General features: G+C 57.8%; 4 protein-coding genes across 8 annotated transcripts in view; 2 read left to right on the top strand and 2 right to left on the bottom strand.

Annotated features, from left to right (window-relative positions):
• Positions 1-4,881, top strand: part of PSMD11 (proteasome 26S subunit, non-ATPase 11) — a 38,084-nt gene extending 33,203 nt beyond the window's left edge. For 2 of the 3 annotated variants that reach the window (XM_041001602.1, XM_041001604.1), the window contains exons 10-14: positions 2,020-2,145; positions 2,545-2,580; positions 2,796-2,847; positions 3,107-3,249; positions 3,367-3,823. In XM_041001602.1, coding sequence (XP_040857536.1) covers positions 2,020-2,145; positions 2,545-2,580; positions 2,796-2,847; positions 3,107-3,249 — 357 coding nt within the window. In that variant the 3' untranslated portion in view covers positions 3,367-3,823. Of the gene's footprint in view, positions 1-2,019; positions 2,146-2,544; positions 2,581-2,795; positions 2,848-3,106; positions 3,250-3,366; positions 3,824-3,852 lie in introns of those variants that run through there. The other variant, XM_041001603.1, reaches the window with a different exon arrangement.
• CDK5R1 (cyclin dependent kinase 5 regulatory subunit 1) lies at positions 732-10,209 on the top strand. Its single transcript, XM_041001605.1, has 3 exons — positions 732-743; positions 8,056-8,061; positions 8,713-10,209. Exon 3 carries the CDS (start codon positions 8,794-8,796, stop codon positions 9,721-9,723), a length of 930 nt encoding a protein of 309 aa, XP_040857539.1. The 5' UTR covers positions 732-743; positions 8,056-8,061; positions 8,713-8,793; the 3' UTR covers positions 9,724-10,209.
• Positions 7,289-8,795, bottom strand: LOC121170020 (translation initiation factor IF-2-like). Its single transcript, XM_041000891.1, has 2 exons — positions 8,036-8,795; positions 7,289-7,854 (listed from the first exon to the last, which is right to left on the bottom strand). The coding sequence occupies exons 1-2, from the start codon at positions 8,793-8,795 to the stop codon at positions 7,289-7,291; spliced, it is 1,326 nt and encodes a 441-aa protein (XP_040856825.1).
• A 4,025-nt stretch (positions 10,210-14,234) lies between the features above and the next one.
• Positions 14,235-20,848, bottom strand: part of MYO1D (myosin ID) — a 301,304-nt gene continuing 294,690 nt past the window's right edge. For all 3 annotated transcript variants that reach the window (XM_041001600.1, XM_041001597.1, XM_041001598.1), the window contains one exon: positions 14,235-14,973. In XM_041001600.1, coding sequence (XP_040857534.1) covers positions 14,817-14,973 — 157 coding nt within the window. In that variant the 3' untranslated portion in view covers positions 14,235-14,816. The remainder of the gene's footprint in view (positions 14,974-20,848) is intronic.

Here is a 20,848-nt window from a genome sequence, read left to right on the forward strand (position 1 = left end):
TCTGCATTTTGTAGTTGAGGGAGGCAGGATTCAGGAGGCTGCCCAGGGTCACACGGCTCACGTGTATCAGCACTGACTGGTCCCTTGCAGCACACGGGGCAGTCATAGGTATTTAGTGAGCACTGTACGGGCCTGTTGGTTTCTCTGTGGACAAAGTTTAGACGTGTGTAGTTCACCTGAAAGACACTGTTCTTGATGTTGTAGTTTTCTTTGATTCGTTTCTTTTGCTCATGTCTAGGAAGTTTTTCTGGACTTGTTTATTCTTTTCTTACCATTTCCCCCCTTAGTGTCAATATAACAATCAGCTTAATAAAAAAAGCTAGATCAGAAGAAAGAATTTAGTGGGACACTAGACCATGTGACTCTGACTCTTCCCATTGCTCATCCTTTTGGAAGGTTTGTTCCAATTCTTTTGTCCCTTCCTTGGCACAATTTTCTTGTCCTTTAATGCCTTCACAGCACAGCTGATTGAGACAGTTGTTAACGCTGGATAAGTCATGTATGTGAATAAGTCAAGCTGATTTCCTCTCGGAGTTGGGGATATTTGATTGAACCCTTCAGTGCCAGGTGGCTGTTGGGAAAAAGGATTCTGGGATGGGATCTGTGGGAAGTAGCCAGGGCCGAACAAAACTGGAAAGATCTTCTGTTTCCTTAGGAGTGCAGGGCCATCCTGTGCTAATAATTCTCAGAAACCCCGAGAGTAGCTGTAGAATTCAGTGTTTTCTACTTGTAACCCAGAATTTGTTTTTGTCTTTTTCATGGAGACACTATCTGTTGTGTGGAATACATGCAGAAATATTAAGCTGAGCTGTCCCCTGGGGTTGTAGATGGGAACTGTTAAAGACAGAAAGATGGTGTCTTTTGGATAGCTCTGTTCTAGTTTTCATTTTTCCGTGTGTGTGTGTTTTGAAAGATAGAATGAGAGAGCTTCTGTTGGTTCTTTCCAGAAATGACTACAACGGCTGGAGCTGGACCAAGGTGAAGTCAAGATCACAAATTGGAGCCTGGTGTAGTAGCCTGATGGCTAAACCCTTGCCTTGCAAGCGCTGGGATCCCACATTGGTGCTGATTCATGTCCCTGCTGCTCCATTTCCCATCTAGCTCCATGCTTTTGCCTGGGAAAGCAGTAGAGGACGGCCCAAAGCCTTGTGGCCTACACCCATGTGAGAGACCTGGAGGAGACTGCTAGTTCCTGGCTTTGGATCAGCATAGCATCGGCCATTGTAGCCATTTACTTGCCACTTAGGGAGACAGAAGATCTTCTCTCTATAAATCTGACTTTCCAACATAAATAAATAAATAAAATGAATGAATGAATATATATATAAAAAAAAAGCCAGAATCTCCATCCAGGTCTCCCACATGGGTGTCGAGAGCCATCATCTGCCTTAGCAGGGTGCTGGCTCTGAAGCAGGTAGCCAGGATGTTAACCCAGCACTGTGCTGAGAAATATGGGCATCGTTTTTTTTTTGTTTAGTTTTTTAAAGATTATTTTTATTGGAAAGCCAGATATACAGAGGGGAGGAGAGACAGAGAGGAAGATCGATCTTCCATCCAAGTGACCGCAACGGCTGGTACTATGCCTATCCAAAGCCAGGAGCCAGGAGCTTGTTCTGGGTCTCCCATGCGGGTGCGGAGTCCCAATGCTCTGGGCTGTCCTCGGCTGCTTTTCCAGGCCACAAGCAGGGAGCTGGATGGGAAGTGGAGCTGCTGGGATTAGAACCTACACCTGTATGGGATCCCAGCGCATTAAAGGTGAGGGCGTTAGCCCCTAGGCCACCAGCGCCTGGCCCATGAGATATAGGGATCCTAACTTCCTTTGCCACAGTGCTTGCCTCCATCTTGTAGTTCTTGACACGCTTCCTTTCTGCCTTGGTTTTCCTCTCGTGTTTGCAAATCTTTTAGAACTCCCTTCAGCTATTTAGTCATAAGGGTCAGCAGACTACTTAGCAAGCTAGGAGTAGCATGGCATTAACAGTCCTTCTCTGTGCCAATTTCTGCTCCTGGTTCTTTCAACAGGCCCTGACAGATTATCGAGCAGAACTTCGTGATGACCCAATCATCAGCACACACTTGGCCAAGTTGTATGATAACTTACTGGAACAGAATTTGATCCGGGTCATTGAGCCTTTTTCTCGAGTACAGGTAAGAACCTTCGGGGCCTCCGTCTGTTTTCTGCCTTGACATCCGTGTTTTCCTTCCCCCAGGAGCGCACTTCAGGAGTGTGCCTGGTGAGCACGAGGCCACCCAGAGCTATCCTGACAGCAGTGAGCTGAGGAGGGGGATGTGGGGAGAAGCTTGTGAGGTCACCCCTTGCTTTAGTCCTGAGTCTGCTTTTCCTCTCTAGTCACTCGGCGTGTCACGTTAACATTTTTTGGGGGGTGGTGAATGTGTGGGACAGATAGATCACATGAGATTGAGGCATGGCCAGCGAGACATTTTGCAGGGCGTGGAGGAACAGAGCAGTTCCTTCCCTGCACTCCCATTTTATATTGGAGTCAGAAATAACACATTGAGTGTGGTGTGTCTCTGTTTTCCTTTCAGATTGAACACATATCTAGCCTCATCAAACTCTCCAAGGTAAGGAGTCCGGAGGCCATCGAGTGGGGAGGGATGGGGCAGCGGGACTGGCATTTCTGCCTGATCGGGTGTTACTAGGCTCAGTTGGTAATGGCAGAGCTGGAGTTGTTGCATTGTTTTCAGTCTGATTGCCCTAAGAGCCCTTCTACACAGCTTTCAAGTCAGGAGCATCTTTGGTGGATATTGGTCCCTTTAATCATGTGCTTTGATTTTAGGCCGACGTGGAAAGGAAATTGTCACAGATGATTCTTGACAAGAAGTTTCATGGTGAGTACCAGTCCCACGGGCAGGGGAACTGGGAGGGTGCTGAGGTAGTTGAAGAGGGAAGGAATGTGTTTGAAAGAGGTTCTGTTTGTCTTGCTGGTGCCCGGGGACGCTGAGCCCTGCTCCTGTGGTGAGTGTGTAGTCCACATGGTGGGAGCAGGGCGACAGTCTGGAAGGGAGGGAGGCGTTGGGAAGCGGCCTGCTGCACAGCTGTGGTTTAGACTAATCTTGTCTTGCTGGGTTGTCCTTGTGTCTCCTGCAGGGATTTTGGACCAGGGGGAGGGTGTCCTGATTATTTTCGATGAGCCCCCAGTAGATAAAACTTACGAAGCTGCTCTGGAAACAATTCAGAACATGAGTAAAGTAGTGGATTCCCTCTACAACAAAGCCAAGAAACTGACATAGGTGAGTGCTGGCTCCAGGAGCCAGGCCGGGCAGCGCTGTCTTCCGCCTGCTGCAACTGACGCCTCCTCCTGGTGCCCTGCGGCCTCCTGATTGACTCTGCTCTGTCTTCTCTTGCAGAGTTGGATCTGTAGCGGTCCTTTGGAGAGTGTATGTGGCGGGAGTGAAACCTTGGGGAAAATGCTAGGAGATTGTTTTTTTCTTTTTGTTCTACTTTTCGCTCGGAAAGTTTTTAAATCCTCATTTGGTGCATCTGTAGTCCAGCTGATAGGTGTGCCAGTTTTCATGTAATCTTTACTGGCCCAACTTGGGAGCGGGGAAATTGCTTAAAAAAAAAAGGAAAAAAGAAAAAAAAAAGATTATTCTAAATAAAAGGAAAAAGGCTTACACTACCTACAGCTGTGCTCTCTGCCTCTTGGGAGAGGGCCACAAAGCCAGGCACCCCGCCAGCCACCGGGGATCCAACGTACCCGCTGGGTGTCACCTCTCCTCTTCAGAATTGGGTGTTTGCTAACCATCGAAAGCAATGACTTTTTATTCTGTTTGTACTGAACCAAAACAAACAACTGTGTATAGACTGCTGTTTTCTTTTTTATTTGAAATAAGGCGTCCGGTGTTCTTCCCCCTCACCCGCCATATGGCCTGTCTGCCCTTCCCTCTCCTGACACTGGCTCCAGCCGAAGGTCCTGCTACCCGCAGCAGCAGCAGCAGCAGCAGCAGCAGCACCTGCACAGCTCCGCACTGACCTGTGAAGGAATGGGGACAAGGCCTGGAGCTAGTGTCTGCCGCGGCCACAGAGCGAGCCTGTGGGCCTCAGCCCCCCGGGCCTGTTGTGCATGCGGCTTTTTTTTTAACACAGTAAACTAGATTAGATGTCAGTGTTTTAATTGCCCCCTTTCTCTCCTTTTCTGTCCCTCTCCTCCTCTCTCTCTTCCTCAGCCAGGAGGAGGTGGTCGCGGGCCTCTCTTCCCTCCCCGGCCGTTCCTGCAGAGGAGGCGGGCTGTCTGAAACCCATCAGCTTGCTTCCACTGCTCCTCTCCTGCTGGTGGATGAATTCCTTCCTTTTTAAACAGTGAACATTGGAAATGAGACTGTGGGGTGTTTTTGTGTTCTAAGCATTTCTTGTTTTCGAGCAACCTCATGTCCCCTTCCTGGTGAGTTTCCCTGATCCCCTCTGGGGTGGAAGGGCAGGAGGTGGGCGCTGTGCTTGCGCATGCTCTGTTCCCGACGGCTGTCCTGCTGCTGGGCAGGTAAGCTTCTGCACCGCCGTGTGTGCTGAGCGTCTCTTTCTCCTATTTGTCTTTCTCTTTTCCTTTCCCTATTTTTCCTCCTGCCTTTTCCTGCTGGCCTCTTTTCTCCTTCTTTGCCTTTCTTGGAGTATCCTTCCAGGTTTTCGTAATAAATTTATATTTTGTAAAAAAATTTTGTTGTACCAGGTTTTGCATCTTCACTGAATCTGACTGGCTCTTATTTCCGTATAAAATCAGGTTTTGTTCTCAACATTTTCTCTCCCCATCATGTCCAGTCACTGTTTTGGTTTTGGCACCATCAATATCAAATGTACAAACGGTTCTTGCTAACCAACACCAGGTATATCTGATGTTCAGATGAGTTCCAATAAAAATAATTTTTTTTTCAAAAGGTGTGTTTTCTTGAGTGCTGCTGGCCTCTGAGTGAGTCCCCACAGCTCTGTGCAGCCTGATCACGGCCTAACTCTCCCACCTGCCAAAACCGAGTTTTCTTTGGCTTCAGGGGAACCCTGAGGCAAGTTTGGAATCCAAACTTGGAGGGCTTTGGGCAGTACAGCGTGGGGCAGAGGATGAGTGGGTTTGGGCAGCAAGACCTTCCAGGTCTGTTGGTGTGGCTGTGCTGAGGGGCATCCTGACATCCGAGTGTGCTTTAGTTTCCTTTTGGGATCTTCCAAAGCAGCAGTTTCCATACTTCCTCAGGCTCTGGGAATGGTGCTGAGGGGCTGCCGGGGCCTGCTGGCTCTTTGAGTTGGAGCACTTGTGCCATTCTCAGTTCTAATATTGTCTGTCATTTTACTTGGAGAGTTTTGCTTCTATACAGGACTTTAGAAACACTCCAAAGAGGTCTAAACTGGAGTAGAGGGAGAGGGTCTCCTAAACCTGGGGCAGCACCCTTGGCTCTTGGGTCTCAGTGTGACAACTCCTCCAGCCGTGCGCTGTCCCCTGTTGGGTGGCCTGTGGCCACGTGGCTGCTGGGCTGTTTGGATTGTGACCCGCTGCAAGTGTAAAAACAAACCAGACTTCAAAGACTGAGTATGAACAAGAATGTAAACTGTCTCGATAACTTTTTTATATGTGTGTGGAAATATTTTGGGTATACTGGGTTAAATAAAATACATTATTAAAATCCACCTGTTTCTACTTTTATTGTGGCTGCTAGAAACTATTGAGTTACTTTGTTTTATAATTGTGGCTCAAACCAGACTTCTCTTGGCCAGCATGCCATGGCCTCCTCCCTCAGGCCTCTCCTGATATGAGCCCAGGTGTGGGTGAGGGGTCAGCTGGCCAGGGTCCAAGCCCTCTCACTGAAGGGCCCTTCTGGGAGCCAGCCCTCGGGGTGCCAGGCCCTGCTCAGCGGCTGGCCCCGGGGCCCTGCACAGTGACGCCATCTGTGCTGCCCACAGATGCCACTAGATGCTGTTCCTGATCTCCCCAGTAATGAAGCTGACTTCCTCAGGAGCTGGGGCTCAGCCCGGCTCTACTTGGAGCCCTTGCTAGGAGCTGCAGCTGGCAGCCACCTCAGGTAGCCTGGGAAGTGAGGGGTGCTGAGGCTCTGGTGGGCCAGAGGTGGGCTGCAGGATATACAGGTGGATGGGCAGGTGTTAGTTCCAGACCGTCCCCGCAATCTCTCTGAGGCAGACAGTAGGGAGAGCCTGTAGCATCCCTGTAACCCAGCTGGCTCTGCCTGCCCCGCTCACTTCCCAGCTGGAGCAAGTGATGGCAGCTGGGGGGCAGCGTGAAGGGCTGCTGGTGCCTGGCAGTTCTTGCTCGGTACACAGGAACTCCTAGCTCCTACAAATGCTAGGAGCTTGGGTTAGGGGTGCCACGAGTACTCTGAAGGTGTTAACAGGGACTGGTTGAGTGAAGGACCTTGCTGGTGTTGGGAAGCTAGCTGAGATCAGGTGGTGCTTGAGCATGGCGTGGTTAGAATGGAGACTCGGTTACAGAAACAGTGGGTCCCTGGTGTTTTCCTAAGGGTGGATTACAGGCTTAGGATTCTGGGCATATTTTTGGGGAATAGACAGCATTTAAGCTTTGCTCAACACTAGCATCAGAAGGGGGCATCTCCACTGAGGGCTGGGGGCTACAGCCAGGGGCTGAGCTTGGTCTTAAGGACCAGGAGTACCTTTGAGTTCCTTACTCTGAGGGCTCCTGCTGTCTCCTATGGCTTGTCTTACTGGAACCCACAGGGCCTGTTGAAAGGTGGTGGGGCCTTTAAGAGGTAACGAGGGCCGGGTGGTTCTCGCGAGAGTGGGCGAGCCCTCTCGCGCTCCCACGGGCTCTTCCTCGCGGGCGGCCCGCGCCTCTGCCTGGTGGGGCAAAGCCGGCGAAGCTGGGCAGGCGTGGCTGCCAGGCCTTGGACCTCCAGTCGCCAGAACCGTGAGCTACGCGTGCCTCTTTCCGTACGAATCGCTGCGTTCTAGGTGTGCGGTGACGTTTGGGGGACACCCTGAGCAACAGCTGCGGCGCTCACGCAGGAGTATGCTTTTCTGGGGGTATTAGCGGAAAAGTGACCCCCTGGGCACCCAGTAAGGCGCTTCTCCCAGTAGGGTCACCAGGTGCAGTTCGCGGTTGAAGTGTGTGTTAATCCTGGCGTCGGGTGGTGTCCCCACGCTCTGAGCGGGGTGCTGGTCTGGAGCGAGCCAGGAGTTGCGTCTCCTCGTTACCAGGTTTGTGGTTGGATTGAAAAATAGTAAATGAGCAGTGGTCTCCGCGAAGGCTCTGGGCCCAGGTGCCAGGGGAGCGGCGGGCACCGGAGCCGGGGCTTGACTGTTGTACTTGGCGTCGTTAACTTAGCGCATGTGCGAGTCGGAGAGGCTGGCAGGGGCGGCAGTGAGCACAGGTGTGACCTCACGTGCAGGCGGCCGCGTGGAAGCGTGGAGGCCTTGCTGGTAACGGTCATGGGAGGCCGCCGCCGCCGCGATGCCTGTCAGGTGTGTGGGGGCGAGGGGAGGGCCGAGCTGCCCACCTTTCTGCCCCGGATATCCGAGACCCACCGCGCCGGGCCTGGTTCGAGGAAAACGAGGCCTTGGAGCGGAAGGCACCAAAACCCACGGGCCCGTCGCCATCCAGGGTGCGCATGGCGGCCTCGGTGAAGGCTCCGCGGCTGCCCACCCGGAGCCTTGTTTCCTGACAGGGCTGTGAGCTCGGGCCGCGGCCGCGGTGGAGAGGGCCCCTAGGCGCCCGGGGCGCCCGCGCACGGCCGGGGCCGGGGCTCGCGCGGCAGCTGCGGGCGGCGCGGCGGGAACAAAGGCAGCACGTGTCTGGGCGGGGTCGGCGCTCGGCCCCGCCCGTCCCCGGCGCGCCCCACCGGCCGCGCTCGCCCGCGCGGGCACGGGGACCCTCACGGACCGGACGGCTGCCGGGGCGGCGGCGCGCGGCGGGCGGTGAGTGGTGAGGGAAGGGTGCCACCCGGGGCGGGGCGGGACCTGCGCCGCGAGCAGCCGCCGCCGCCGTCGCCGCCACCGGGGCCCGGCTCCTGGATGGGGTAGGGCGAGTAGGGATCCTCCCCGCACGCCCGCGGCCTTGTCCTGCCGTACCGAGCGCGGCCGAGGCTGAGTCGCCGGTGGCCGCGGCTCCCCGGGACCCACCGGGCCCGCCTGGGCTCGGCGCGCGCGCCTGGCACCCGCTCGCTCCCGAGAGGGCGGCCTTTAGGGTGCGTGCCGGGGGCGGCCGGCGGGGGCGGGGCCGCGGCGCCTGCAGAACCTTGGACAGAAGCTTCGGCAGCGCCGCGGCGGCCGAGCGCGAGCCCCACCGAGAGCCGGGATCGCGGTGCCGGAGCCGCGGCGCGCATTGCAGAGGGCCCGGGGCGCGGGAGCCCCCGCCCGGCGGGTAAGCATGTGCGGGGCGGGTATCTGCCGGCCCCGGGAGCCGGGGCCGGGGCTGCGCGGGGTGTCGAGGCTGGGGTCTGCGGCTGCTTTCGGCCGAAGCTCCGGCCCCTCCCGGCTGCGCCTCGGGACCGCTGCGGCGGCTGCGGGCGGGGGTGCTGCAGTGGAGCCGGCGAGGCTGCGGTGCGCGGGCGCGGCCGGGACCGCAGAGCCTGGGGAAGAACCCCGAGTGGGTCGCGGGCCCAGGTCGGTGGGGCCCGGCGGGGGCGCAGGCGGAGGGGGCGCGGCGCGGAGCCCCGCCTGGTGCTGAGAACCATCTTGTTTTCCACGCAGATCCGAGGGGCCGGGAGCGCCCCCCACCCCCGCTTTCATTCCCGGGGCCGCCGCAGGCGCGGTGAGCTGGTTCTCCCCTCTGGCCGGCAGGCTGGGCGCGCAGGGGCGCGAGCCCCCGCCGGGCACGCAGCGGCACCATGGGCACGGTGCTGTCCCTGTCCCCCAGCTACCGGAAGGCCGCGCTGTTTGAGGATGGCGCGGCCACGGTGGGCCACTACACGGCCGTGCAGAACAGCAAAAACGCCAAGGACAAGAACCTGAAGCGCCACTCCATCATCTCCGTGCTCCCTTGGAAGAGGATCGTGGCCGTGTCGGCCAAGAAGAAGAACTCCAAGAAGGTGCAGCCCGACAGCAGCTACCAGAACAACATCACGCACCTCAACAATGAGAACCTGAAGAAGTCGCTGTCGTGCGCCAACCTGTCCACGTTCGCCCAGCCCCCGCCGGCCCAGCCGCCCGCGCCCCCCGCCAGCCAGCTCCCCGGCTCCCAGAGCGGGGGCTCGGGCTCCTCGTCGGTCAAGAAGGCCCCGCATCCCACCGTCACCTCCGCGGGCACGCCCAAACGGGTCATCGTCCAGGCGTCCACCAGCGAGCTGCTGCGCTGCCTGGGCGAGTTCCTGTGCCGCCGGTGCTACCGCCTGAAGCACCTGTCCCCCACGGACCCCGTGCTGTGGCTGCGCAGCGTGGACCGCTCGCTGCTGCTGCAGGGCTGGCAGGACCAGGGCTTCATCACGCCTGCCAACGTGGTCTTCCTCTATATGCTGTGCAGGGATGTCATCTCCTCCGAGGTGGGCTCCGACCACGAGCTGCAGGCCGTCCTGCTCACCTGCCTGTACCTCTCCTACTCCTACATGGGCAACGAGATCTCCTACCCGCTCAAGCCTTTCCTGGTGGAGAGCTGTAAGGAGGCCTTCTGGGACCGCTGCCTCTCCGTCATCAACCTCATGAGCCCCAAGATGCTGCAGATCAACGCTGACCCCCACTACTTCACACAGGTGTTCTCCGACCTGAAAAACGAGAGTGGCCAGGAGGACAGGAAGCGACTCCTCCTGGGGCTGGATCGGTGAGCCCCCGGGGCCTGTGCCGGGCTCACGGAGTCACTTCAATTTTTGTTTTCTTTTTTTTTTTTTTTATTTTTTAAAAATTGACGAAGCAGAACCGAGTGTTGTGTACAGTCCATGCCCAGCGCAGCTGCTGTGGTTCGCTCCTTCCCCACGGCCCCTTCTTGGGCGTTCTCTGCAGCCCCGCGGGTGGCCAGCCAGAGGACCTCATGCAAGCCCCCGAGGATGCGTCCGGAGCTGCCGGGTGGCCAGCCTCTCCTTTTGGGGACCACAGAGGAGACCCACCTGTCTCCACTGCCGGCGCCCTTGCTGGATCTAGGGTGGGCCAGGCTTTTGCCCCTTGCTGCCTGGACAGGTGCTGGTGAGGGCCCCCCCACAGCTGGTGGCCCTGGTGAGGAATTGGGGCTCCCAAGTAAAGGCTCTTTTTCAGCCACTGTTCTGGGTCACTCGTGCTCCCAGCGGCTCGTGGACGGCGCAGCCTGCTTTGGTGGAGCTGCTAGTGGGGTTGAGGTGGTGATGGGTGGGGACTGCCCAACCACCTGGGGGCGCCTTGGGCAGAGGCAGGCTGCAGCGGGGCAGGCGTGCGGTGGAGACTGTCTGGTTATTTGTCCGAGCCCGGCCCCGGTGTGCTGCTCCTTGAGGGTCAAGGGCTTCCTTTAAGTGCAGAAACGCCACTTGTACCACCTGCCCCCTTGTCTGCTGCCCCAAGCCAGGCTGGCAGCGTCAGCTAACAAGCTGGTTCCACTCAACCAGTTCTCTCATTTCGGGTCCCAGCTAAAGGGGTCGAGGTGGAGTTAAAGCTGACTTCTTTCCTGGGTGAATTTTTCACTTGAGAAGAGCAGCTCAGGTACCTGTGGTGTGGCCAGGATGGCCACATGTGCCTGGGAGCAGCAGCCTGCCTTCTGGCAGGTGGGTGCCCACCCCATTGCTGGGGCCTCCTGCTGCCAAGCTCTCCCAGAGAGGTGGCATTCTAGAGGTTGGGGACTTGTGGTCGTGGCGGCCTTGCCCCTGCCCCCACCCCCTGCCCTTGTCCTTGTAAGGCTGTTTGCAGACGGTTCTGAGACAGCTGGGGCTTGGACACAATGACGACATGCTGACTTGATGTGGCTCACACTCGGCCGCCTGTGCTGGCATCCACCCTGCCCCGGTGGCTGTGAGATCCCCCGGATGTTTTCCCCTAGTGGCTTGGGTCGTCTTCCGTGGCTTTGGAGAACAAAGACCTGCAGGAAGACTGCGAGGTCGCTGTCCCATCCCCTTCCCCGAGTGCTGGGGTGGGAGCAGGGCCATTTGGTACAGGCGGCTGGAGGCTGCCGGTTCAGCACAAGCACTACTGAATTCCTGTGAAAAAGAGAAAGCTGTGAAGCTGAGGGCTTGCAGGCCAGAGCCTGGGGCCAGAAGCCACTCACCCTGGCCAGCGGCTGTTCCTGGGCCTGCAGACGGAGCTGGAGGTGTGCACCCCCTGCCTGCCTGCCCAGCTCGTCTCCGCCTGTCAGGGGTCATGCATTCAGCTGGCGGAAGGGACTTGGAACTGTGTGGTGAGGGTGCAGCCCACAGGGTCTCGATTCTGTTTCCTTCTCTCTGTTTATGGTTTTCCTGGAGGAGGGGCACGTCTGGGCACAGTGGAAGCGGCTCCAGCTCATTGGTATGTGGTGCACAGCAACCTCACTCACCTTCTTTGGTTCCCAGTGTTATGTCAAGGAACAACTGGTCCACCTGAGTGTGCAAGCAATGGACTCAACTGACATGCTGCTATGAAGACTACTTTTAGAACAATGGGAAAAAACAAACTGACGTACAAAAACCCGATTCTTTAATTGTTGCTTTTACAGTGATATTGTGCATGCAAACCAGGAGCATTTTGTGTCTTAAGAAAAATAATCTTAGAACAGATGGCTGTGAAAATTACACCCATGCACAGAACAAGCCGCAGGAGTAATAGTTCCGGATTTGGTTTTTCCTCTTTTTTTTCTTGTAAACCTGAAGGGTTGATATATTATTTCCATGCGGTTATTAGAGTTTAGTTTTGTTCCAACACTTGTTCAACTTGCAATGAGAAGAGAACGTGCCATTTTTTTTCCCACTTGGAACTATTCATAGCTGTATATTTGAAACTGCTAACTACACATGCGTGATGTATGTTGATTTTTGTAGTGCAATTTCTTCTGTAGCTATTCTTTGACCAAGCTGTGGGTATTGTTAGTATTAATTTATATTCGTCTCATTCCGTATGTATGTGTCGTGTGTTTGTGAGTGTGTGTGGTTTATAATCAGTCATGAGGCTCAGTGTGGCTGTAACTTAATTCCCCTTCCCTTATTTTTATTTATTTTTGTACCGTGCTGATTCAATAAAACGCACCGACCGTCCATAACTCTGCCTGTTTCTGCGGGTCTCGCGGTGGGCAGGTTGATTCCTGGGCCGAACCTGTAACCGGATCTGTGTCATGGGGCATGGCAGGGGAGCAGAGCTGGGGGAAAGGGCTTAACACGCTAAGGTGATTAGGGAAGCAGTGGGCGGGGGTGGGGCAGGTCTCCCCCAGTGGAGGGGGTAGCAGGGTGCTTTTAGCCGCCCACGGTCAGGTGGGGGCTGGCAGGCCCCCCGGCCCTGTGGCCCAACCCTGCTAGGTGTGGCCCTGCGTGTGTTTGAGGGCAGGAAGTTCCCCAAGAAATCCAGCCCTGGGGCTCCCACATAAGCCACCCTGAGAGGTTGGGTCCTCTTGCCTGTGGTCCCCCAGGGCCAGTGCCGCCTGTGGCATGAGGCTGCCAGGGCTCTAGAAGGTCCGTCTGTGCTGGGCTGTGGTTCCCAGCTGTCAGCCCAGCGACAGGGCCACTCGCCCTTCGCCCTTCTTGCTGTGAGTGGTAGAAACTGCCCTGCTTCTCTTTCCTGGCCCTCAAGGCTGACTGGGAAGCCCCCAGAGGCTGGGGGGTCCTGCTGCTCTCCTCGTGTGTAGCCAGCTGCTGCCAGCTCCCCTTTCTTTCACGGGAGGTGCCTGTGCCGGGGCTGTGGCCCAGGAAGTTGTGCCCGGCCCTGGGTGTGGGACAGGGGGCCTGGCACAGGGCACGGTCCCCTTCCCCCATTGGATCTGTTCGTTATCTTTGGTCTTGCATTATTTGTGCTTCATTCTCCCTCCCTCCGCTGAGATGACGGTTTTCTTTTATGTAAGTGAAAAATGTCATGATGACAGTTTGCAGTGACACACAGGTAAAACACCTTTAAAAATAAGATTTAATGCTTTATTGCTCTCGGCAGTAAATCAACATATGCTTTAGAAATAAAGTTAATTTAATGGAAAACAGGAATGTATGCACGAAACAATCAAGAGAAACACTTCACTGCATACAATCACCGGTCTTCTCCCTTTCCCCTTTGCTGCGAGCACGCCCTCAACTCCCAAGCCTTTTGTAAGGACATCAAAAAGGGGGGAAAAAAGTGCTTGTGGACAGCGGCACCCCCCTGGTCTTGGGGGGGGAAGGTCCAGGTGTGGGGTCCTCTCTGGCCTCTGCCAGGTAACTTGTTTGGCATGATCTGTTCTGGGGTGCCTTCGGCACAGGGCTGGCGGAAAGTGAGGTGAGAAGTGGCTGGAGAGGCGGGGCTCTGGTCGGGGCACCAGCCTGGACAGACTGTGCTTGGCAGAGCTGGGACGTGGCTGTGCTGGGCCAGGCGCCGGTGGACTGTGTGGCCGGCTTTGCTGTAGTTTGCACACGGTGCAAATGAACGCCAGCCCTGGGGAGCCGTGGTGGGGTAGGCACCTAGACCAGGCTTGCCAGGCCACTCTGGGTCAGCCTGGCGACCACTCAGGCCTGGGCAAGGCACGGGAGGCTGTGGGCGGGCACTTGGTGGGCTCTGTTGGGGTCAGCGTCCACAGCAGATGATGAATAACATTTGAACACATAGCTGTGATGCCCCTGCTGGTCCCATTTCCCATCCCCGCCCCGCCCCGCCCCACCCCGCCCCACCCCAGTGGATTATTTCATTAGAGAGCATTCTCTATCTGCTGGTTCACTCCTCCAATAGTCACATCAGCTGGGGCTGGGTGCAGCCTGTAGCCTGGAACTCCATCCGGGTCTCCCATGTGGGAGTGCAGGGGCCCAAGCACCGGGCTGTCTCCTGCTGTTCTCCCAGGCAGCAGCCCCACCGCTCTGCCCTGATGGCAAAGGTCTGTGCTCCCAGTCTGGGGTCTTCCAGGCTCGTGGTAGGCGGGCTGAGCTGTGCCCCCTCCAGGCCTGGGGCTTGGGGAGGAAGGCACTCCAGATACACACAGTTATTTTGTTGGGCAGAAACTGGCAAGACAGTGGCACTCCTGGTGTGAGGGCCTTGGGTCCCAGGTGCTGGCAGGGGCGTGCAGGGCATGGGGAGGGGGCGTCTTGGCCTGGCCTGCAGTGCCAAGACCCCGCACTGTTTTCCGTTGCTCCACTTGCCGTGATTCCTGGGCACAGCTCCCTGGTGGGTGGGTGCTGGCCCTGCAGCGCCCCTGAGAGGATGGCTGGAGTGAGGGCTGCAGGCTGCGGTGTGGGGAGGGTGGCTCCTCTCCCCAGACAGGATCCTGGTGGCAGGCGCCTGTCCCAGGGCAGGCTCGGTGGGCTCTGCAAGTGGACACACATCCCAGGGGTGTCCACTGGCAGCTGGGGTGCAGTGGAGGAGCTCTGGGAAGCGCGCCCCCGAGTAGGAATTTGGTGATCACCTTGGGAAAGGAGGGATGGCAGGTGGAGCTCAAGGGGAGAGGGGAGAGCTGCTCGCCGTGTCCTGAGCCACCCTTGGCCCAGGCGTGCTGATGTGACCCGGCTGGGCGTGGGCCACCTTCCCGCCAGCAGCTGCCTCCAAGGGGGAGCCGTGGCCTGCAGCAGGGCACTGGGGTCTTTAGTGTACTGAGAGGTTGTTGTGCAAAGTGGAGACGGGAAGACAAGACCAAAAGCAGAAAGCTGCAAGTCCTGATGGGCGGAGGAGGCCCCTGCCTCCGGCGTGGACCCTCGCAAGCTGATTTCTAGCAGGCATTAGCGGGGAGGTAGCAATTAGACAGGGACCCAGGGTGCCGAGCATGGCCGCCTGCTCCTGGGGTGGCCGGCCGTGCTCTCCCAGGCCAGGCTTCGGCTGGCTGAAGCGGTTAGTTGCCGGGCACACTGAGGATGAAACCCGAACGGTTCTTGGTGAAGTCGGGCTCGGGCTGGTTGAGCCGCGTCTCCACAGACACGGTGCACTTCTTCCCGTGCAGGCTGCACTGTACCGGGTTTGTGACGTTCACTTGAAGGTGGCGCTTCTCACTGCAAGAAACACAAAGATGGGGGAGGGAAGCGGGGGTGGGGGGGGAAACAGGTCAGTGGGCAGTGTTCCCAGAAGGTGGGCACAGGGTGGGGAGCCCCGCGTTTGCAGGGCCCTGACCTGTCAGTTTCTGTCTAGAAAGCTTCCTCCTGCCTGTTCTCTGGGTCCCCGCTAGCCAGCCCTGCCTGTCAGCGTCCACCCATGAGAAACAGGTCTGCCTTAGTTCCCCCACCACCTCAGGTCCCGGGCCCCCTGCAGGCTCTTCCTGCAGCCTGGGGCTGTGACTCAGTTACAGCACCAGGGGGGAGCTCACAGTCTGCCCGTGGGGGGTGCCACGTGTCCCTGGCCAGCCTGAGTGGGCCGGCCTGGCTGAATGCGACCTGCCAAGCAGGAATAGAAGGCTCCGCAGTGGCTCCCCACGCGGCGCTGAGCAGTGTGTGCTCTGGGACCTGCTGCTGATTTGAAACGCTGTGAAACTTGCTCGCTGCCTGCAGTTTGCACACTGCTGCTCTGTGGGCCTGGCTCTTGGGGCGGGAGGGAGACAAGCCTGTTGCCTGGGTGCCCGCTGGGCCCTGGGCAGCCCTGGGTGCGGGGCAGGTCCTTGCTGGGCTCAGTGGACTAAGGTTATGAAGAGCGAGGGCTGCACTGCTGAGCTACTGTCGGGCCAGGAGGGGTGGCGTGCTTGTGGATGCACGTGTAGGGGTGCGTGTATGTATGTGTGCAGTGTGTATGTGTATATGGTGTGGCTGTGGTGTTTATGTGGTGTAGATGGATGTAGTGTGTGTGTGTGTCTAAGCACTGGCCGGTCTGCAGGACACAGGTCTCTGATGCCTACACAGCTCCCCAGCTGCAGGCAGGTGTCTGTGTGCTGGCATCCGGAGTGGGGGGCTGTGTTGGACCACCTGCCCAAGGCATGCCCCTCAGAGCTGCCCTCCTGGCTGCTCTGTTTAGAGGCAGGAAGTGGATGTGGATGCGGGACGAGACTTAGGGGTATCAGCTGTGGCCATTAGGTATCCAGCACTTAGTGTCTTGTCAGCTGCAGCTAAAACCTTGGCTTTGCCGGCTATTTTTAAGCAGACTTGAACATAAAAATAGCAGAGCCTATCAGAGGCGGTGACTCAGGCCCCTTCTGTCCCTGCGGGCTGGATGTGTGGCCCGGTGTGAGGTTCCTGCACGGCCTGTGCTGGCCCAGAATGAGAGCCCCTGAGCTCAGCAGCCTCCCTGTCAGCCCTCCCCCCCAGCCCCCCAGGCCTCTGCATCCCTCCCCTTCCCGGGGCCTCCTGCCATGATGGCCTGGTGACTGGGGTCTTGGAGGGCAGGCCCTGTGTAGCCACATTCAAGGTCAGCTTGAAGACAGAACAAGGGCCAAGGGGATCAGCCAGCTCCACGGCTGCCAGCTCCAGCCGTGGCTCCCACCTGGCTCCAGCCCCCTGCTTGGTGCCGTCCATGTCAGCAGAGGCCCTGCCCTGCCCTAGCTCCTCCTCGCTTGGCTCTGCAGTGTCCAGTGTGCTCTCAGCAGCCGGGGGTTGGGGAGGCACCCAGGTTGGGCTGGCAGTGTGTGAGAGGGAGCCCCTAAGGTGGCAGGAGAAGTTGGGGAGAACCGCTGCTCCCCTGTCCCTGCCCCCTGTTCCAAGTGGGTACCAGCTGCGGGCGGAGCTACCAGCAGATGGACGAGCAGAGCCAGTGTGGCTGCTTAGCTGTGCTCCCTGCCCCACTGAACTGCAGGTGTCCCCTCTGCCCTCCGCACCCCGCACCTCCGAGGTTCCTGGGGCGAGGGCCACTATGGGGCAGTTTCAGGGCCTGCTTCTTGCCTGCAACAGTTTGGTCTGTGGCAAACATGCCCCCCGCCCCCCGCCCACACCAGACAACGTTCCCAGCCAGGATGGCTCCGACAGGAAGGGGCGGCCCAGAGTGCAGCTCCCTGCCTTGCCCGTGTTGGCTGCTTTAGGGTTTTAGTGTAGGAGCCGGGGCCACAGGGGCTGGGGGCTCCTCAGGGCCCTGCCAGCTTGCTTCAAGAGCCTCTCCAAGTCACTCAGACCTCTGTGGGTCCCTCAGAGCTGTGTGTGTGTGTGTGTGTGTGTGTGTGTGTGTGACACGAACCTTAGCGGACAGCTCCACCTGCCCAACAGCAAGGCCTTCCCCAGGCACTGAGCGAGGCCCGACCCCCACGGTTTCTCGTGTTTGTCGTCTCACCTGCGAAGCCTCCTGACACCTGCTTGTTTTTATTTAGAGCATGTACAAGCAAGTGAGCAGGACTTCTTTCCCATCTGCTGGTTCACTCCCCAGAAGCCGGCAATGGCTGGGGCAGGGCTAGGCCAAAGCCAGCAGTTAGACTCAGTCTGGGTCTTCCACATGGGTGGCAGGGGCCCACATACTGAGTCCCTGCCCGCTGTCTCCCAAGGTGCATGGCAGCAGTGGGGCCAGGACCAGAGCCTGAGTATTCTGATAGGAGATGCAGGCGTCCTAACTGTGGCTTAGCCACTGGACTCACAGCCAGGGCGTGCTAGGGCACACCGAGTGAAGGGGCAGGGCATGCTGGGTGGGTCAGGAGGAGAGCCGTCACCGCCGCATCTTAACAGGAAGAACACATGTGTGTTGCTCTTGTGGGTCCCCGCTGCCTGGATGCTGGATTCTAGCTCTGTCTTTTTAAAAATATTTATTTCATTTTTATTGGCAAGTCAGATATACAGAGAGGAGGAGAGACAGAGAGGAAGATCTTCCATCCGATGATTCACTCCCCAGGTGGCTGCAACTTTGGAAGCTGAGCTGACCTGAAGCCAAGGGTCAGGAGCCTCTTCCGGGTCTCCCCTGTGGGTGCAGGGTCCCAAGGCTTTGGGCCGTCCTTGACTGCTTTTCCAGGCCACAAGCAGGGAGCTGGTTGGGAAGTGCAGGGTGGACAGGATTAGAACCAGCGCCCATTTGGGATTCCAGCACGTGCAAGGTGAGGGCTTTAGCCATTAGGCTACCATGCTGGGCCCTCCAGCTCTGTCTTTACTTTTCCACACCTGCTCAGCATCCAGGCCATTTGCACTGACCTGCTCTGTTAGAATGTGTATTCCTGGGTATGTGTATGCAGGAGCCTCTGCAGGTGTTGGTGGGTGGCCCAGGGGTGTGGCCGTGCAGGCCACAGCTCATGTGCTTGGCCCATGGCCCTTTCCCTGCAGGGTGAACTGCACCAGCTGTGAGAGGTGAGGAAGGTGACAGGCATGATGAGAAACATCCTCCTGGGACATGTTCATTCCGAGAGGTTGGCGGCTGGAGGCCCGGGAGGAGGTCTGCTGCTAAGCTGGGACAGACAACTCTGCGGAGCCACCTTGAGCCACAGTGTCTGCACAGGAGCCCTGGCCTGGCTCAGGCAGGACAGGGTGTGAAGAGCCATGCTCAACTACGCCCCACCGTGCCATTGGCATCCTGCCTGCCACTGCCAGACCAGCATGGTAAGCAAGACCTGGGTTGCATGTGGCGGTCCCCTGAGGAGGTGCACACGGGATGGTGGGGCAGTTCCCAGGGGCAATGGAGCAGGCATTTCCTCAGAACTCATATGTGAATATCTGTGGCAGCACTGTCTGTAGAATCCAGCCCAAACACCCACAGGGGGAGGAGGAGGCACAGAGTGTGGTCCACCTGCTCAGTGGAGTATTAGCAGGAAAAAGCAGTTGAGCAGCAGCCCCTCAACGTGATGAACTTGGCACTGTCAGGCTGAAGGCAGACAGCTGCAAAGGGCCCTGTTTCTGCAGACTGGCCGGGACAGGCTGCTTCCTGGGAGGCGTGGGTTGCACAGCATTGTGCATGCACTGGATGTGGTAACTTGTGTGTTACTCTAAGTTCAACCAAGATTTCAAGAGCAGTGTGAGACTGCTTGGGCCTCAAAGGCTGGGCTCGGCCCTGACTCCTGAACTTTACCCAGGCTTGGTTCTCTGTAGAGCCGAGCTCCTTCCTCATTTTTAAGAGCAAACACCTTGCAGATGGAGGCCTGCCCGAGTTCTCCCTGTGACGTGCGCCATCTCCAGGCATCCACATAGGAATAGCTGTGTGCAGGGTGCTTCCTCCCCAACTCCTGCTGAGCTCTGTGACCCAGCCGACTCGGGGTCTGTTTCCTCTGCCCCTGCCTTCCTCCCAGAGCCCCCTTTCCCTCTGTCTCCTGCTCACTGGGGGTTGAGGCAGTCCAGGAGCTGGATGGACCCAGGACACCCATCCTTCCTTCCCAGGCCCTGGGGCTCCAGGCAGCTTGCGGGATGAGCAGATGGAGAGATGGGCCAGGCAGGGCCTCTTGTTCTTGTCCCAGGCACACCTGGGGTTCCCTCTGCTGGGGGCTGACCCAGGCCCCAACAAGTGCAGGGGGGCAGGGGGTGGAGGCAGTGTGGGAGCTCAGCCAGGCAGCCACCTGCGTTAAATGTGGGGAGAGCTGGGCCTTTTGCCAGGCAGCGAGCAGCCGCTGTCCCTGGAGCTCCCTGAATGATCCGAGGGCGGCCTCCCTGGTGCCTGTGGCTCCCGCTCCCTCCCAGTGCTTCACTTCCCTGAAGCAGGTTCCTCTGCTGATGGTGATGGTCAGCAAACCAGAGAGGGCACCTCTTTCAGACTCTGCTGCATGAAATGCCACTTCTGCTTTGGGTAGGGTTGGCGGACACTGTCTGGCCTTCCTGTGGGTGCCCAGGATGGTGGTGTTGCACTTCCTGTTCTGTTGGTAGCAGGAAAGGGATGGGGCAAAACCCTTTCTGTCTGGGAAACAGAAGTGCTCTCTCAGGCACCAGCTGGTCATGCCCGGGGCTGTCTGGACCAGCATGCACTGTGACTGCACCTGAGCTAGCGCCTGCCTCTCCCGCAGCCTGGACCCAGAAAGGGGTGGTACAGAGTCTGCAGGATATGTGGGCCCCTCCTGGTCTGGATCCCCACCTTCTACACCCCCAGACTGCCACCAATAGCACTTGCTCCTCGTGCTTCCTGCAGGTCAGCTGGCACTCCCTGCTGCTGGAGCCCCTCTAGCTGCTCTGAGCACCCTGCTGTGGAGAGGAGATGACCATTAGCTGAGGGGTGTTGGCTTACGGTTCCCACGGGGGGATCAGCACACACCATGCAATCTGAGTGGCAGGCAGGACCCCGGGGGGTGATCTGGGCTTTGCTTTGTTTCTTGCACCTCGTGCACTGTATTTGCAGGCCTTTTCACCCTGCCCACTGCCATGTCAGGATGGGGAATTCAGTATACCCAGTCCTACCATGGGGTTCAACCTATCTTCCCTGGGTACCCCACACAGCTGTATCTCCTTGTCCCATCACCAGCTGCACACCCCCAGCACTGCCATGGGCTCTTGCCTGGTCGCTCCTGCCCCCACCACCGCTCGCTGCCCTCTGGGCTTTCAGGAGCTGCAGGGTGGATGCCTGCCCCAGGCTGAGCGGGGAGTTCACGTGTGGCTCCTGCAGCACCCAACGTGCAGCTGCACTATGAGATCCTGGTGGGGCTTAAAGAGGAATGCCTGAGTGGGCGGAAGGTGGGCTTGTGCCCAGCAGCACAGAGAGAGGGCCGAGGTGCTGCTGCAGGCTGGTGGGCCGCACTATAAAAAGCCTTCCAGCCTGGGAAGCCCTGCTGGGTGGGGACAAAGTGGATAGAACCCGCAGGTTTTCCCTTTTGCTGACCACTGGAAGACAAGCTAATCTACTGCAGTTCAGGTAAGTAGAAGCAGCAAGCAGTCCTTCCTTCCTTCCTTCCTTCCTTCCTCTCCTTCCTCCTCTCCTTCCTCCTCTCCTTCCTCCTCTCCTTCCTCCTCTTCTTCCTCCTCTCCTTCCTTCCTTCCTTGGTCCTCTCCTTCCTTCCTTCCTAGGTCCTCTCCTTCCTAGGTCCTCTCCTTCCTAGGTCCTCTCCTTCCTAGGTCCTCTCCTTCC

Source organism: Ochotona curzoniae, unplaced genomic scaffold, assembly GCF_017591425.1.
Source record: "Ochotona curzoniae isolate NIBS_2020 unplaced genomic scaffold, NIBS_Ocur_1.0 scaffold_2453, whole genome shotgun sequence".
Taxonomy (NCBI): domain Eukaryota; kingdom Metazoa; phylum Chordata; class Mammalia; order Lagomorpha; family Ochotonidae; genus Ochotona; species Ochotona curzoniae.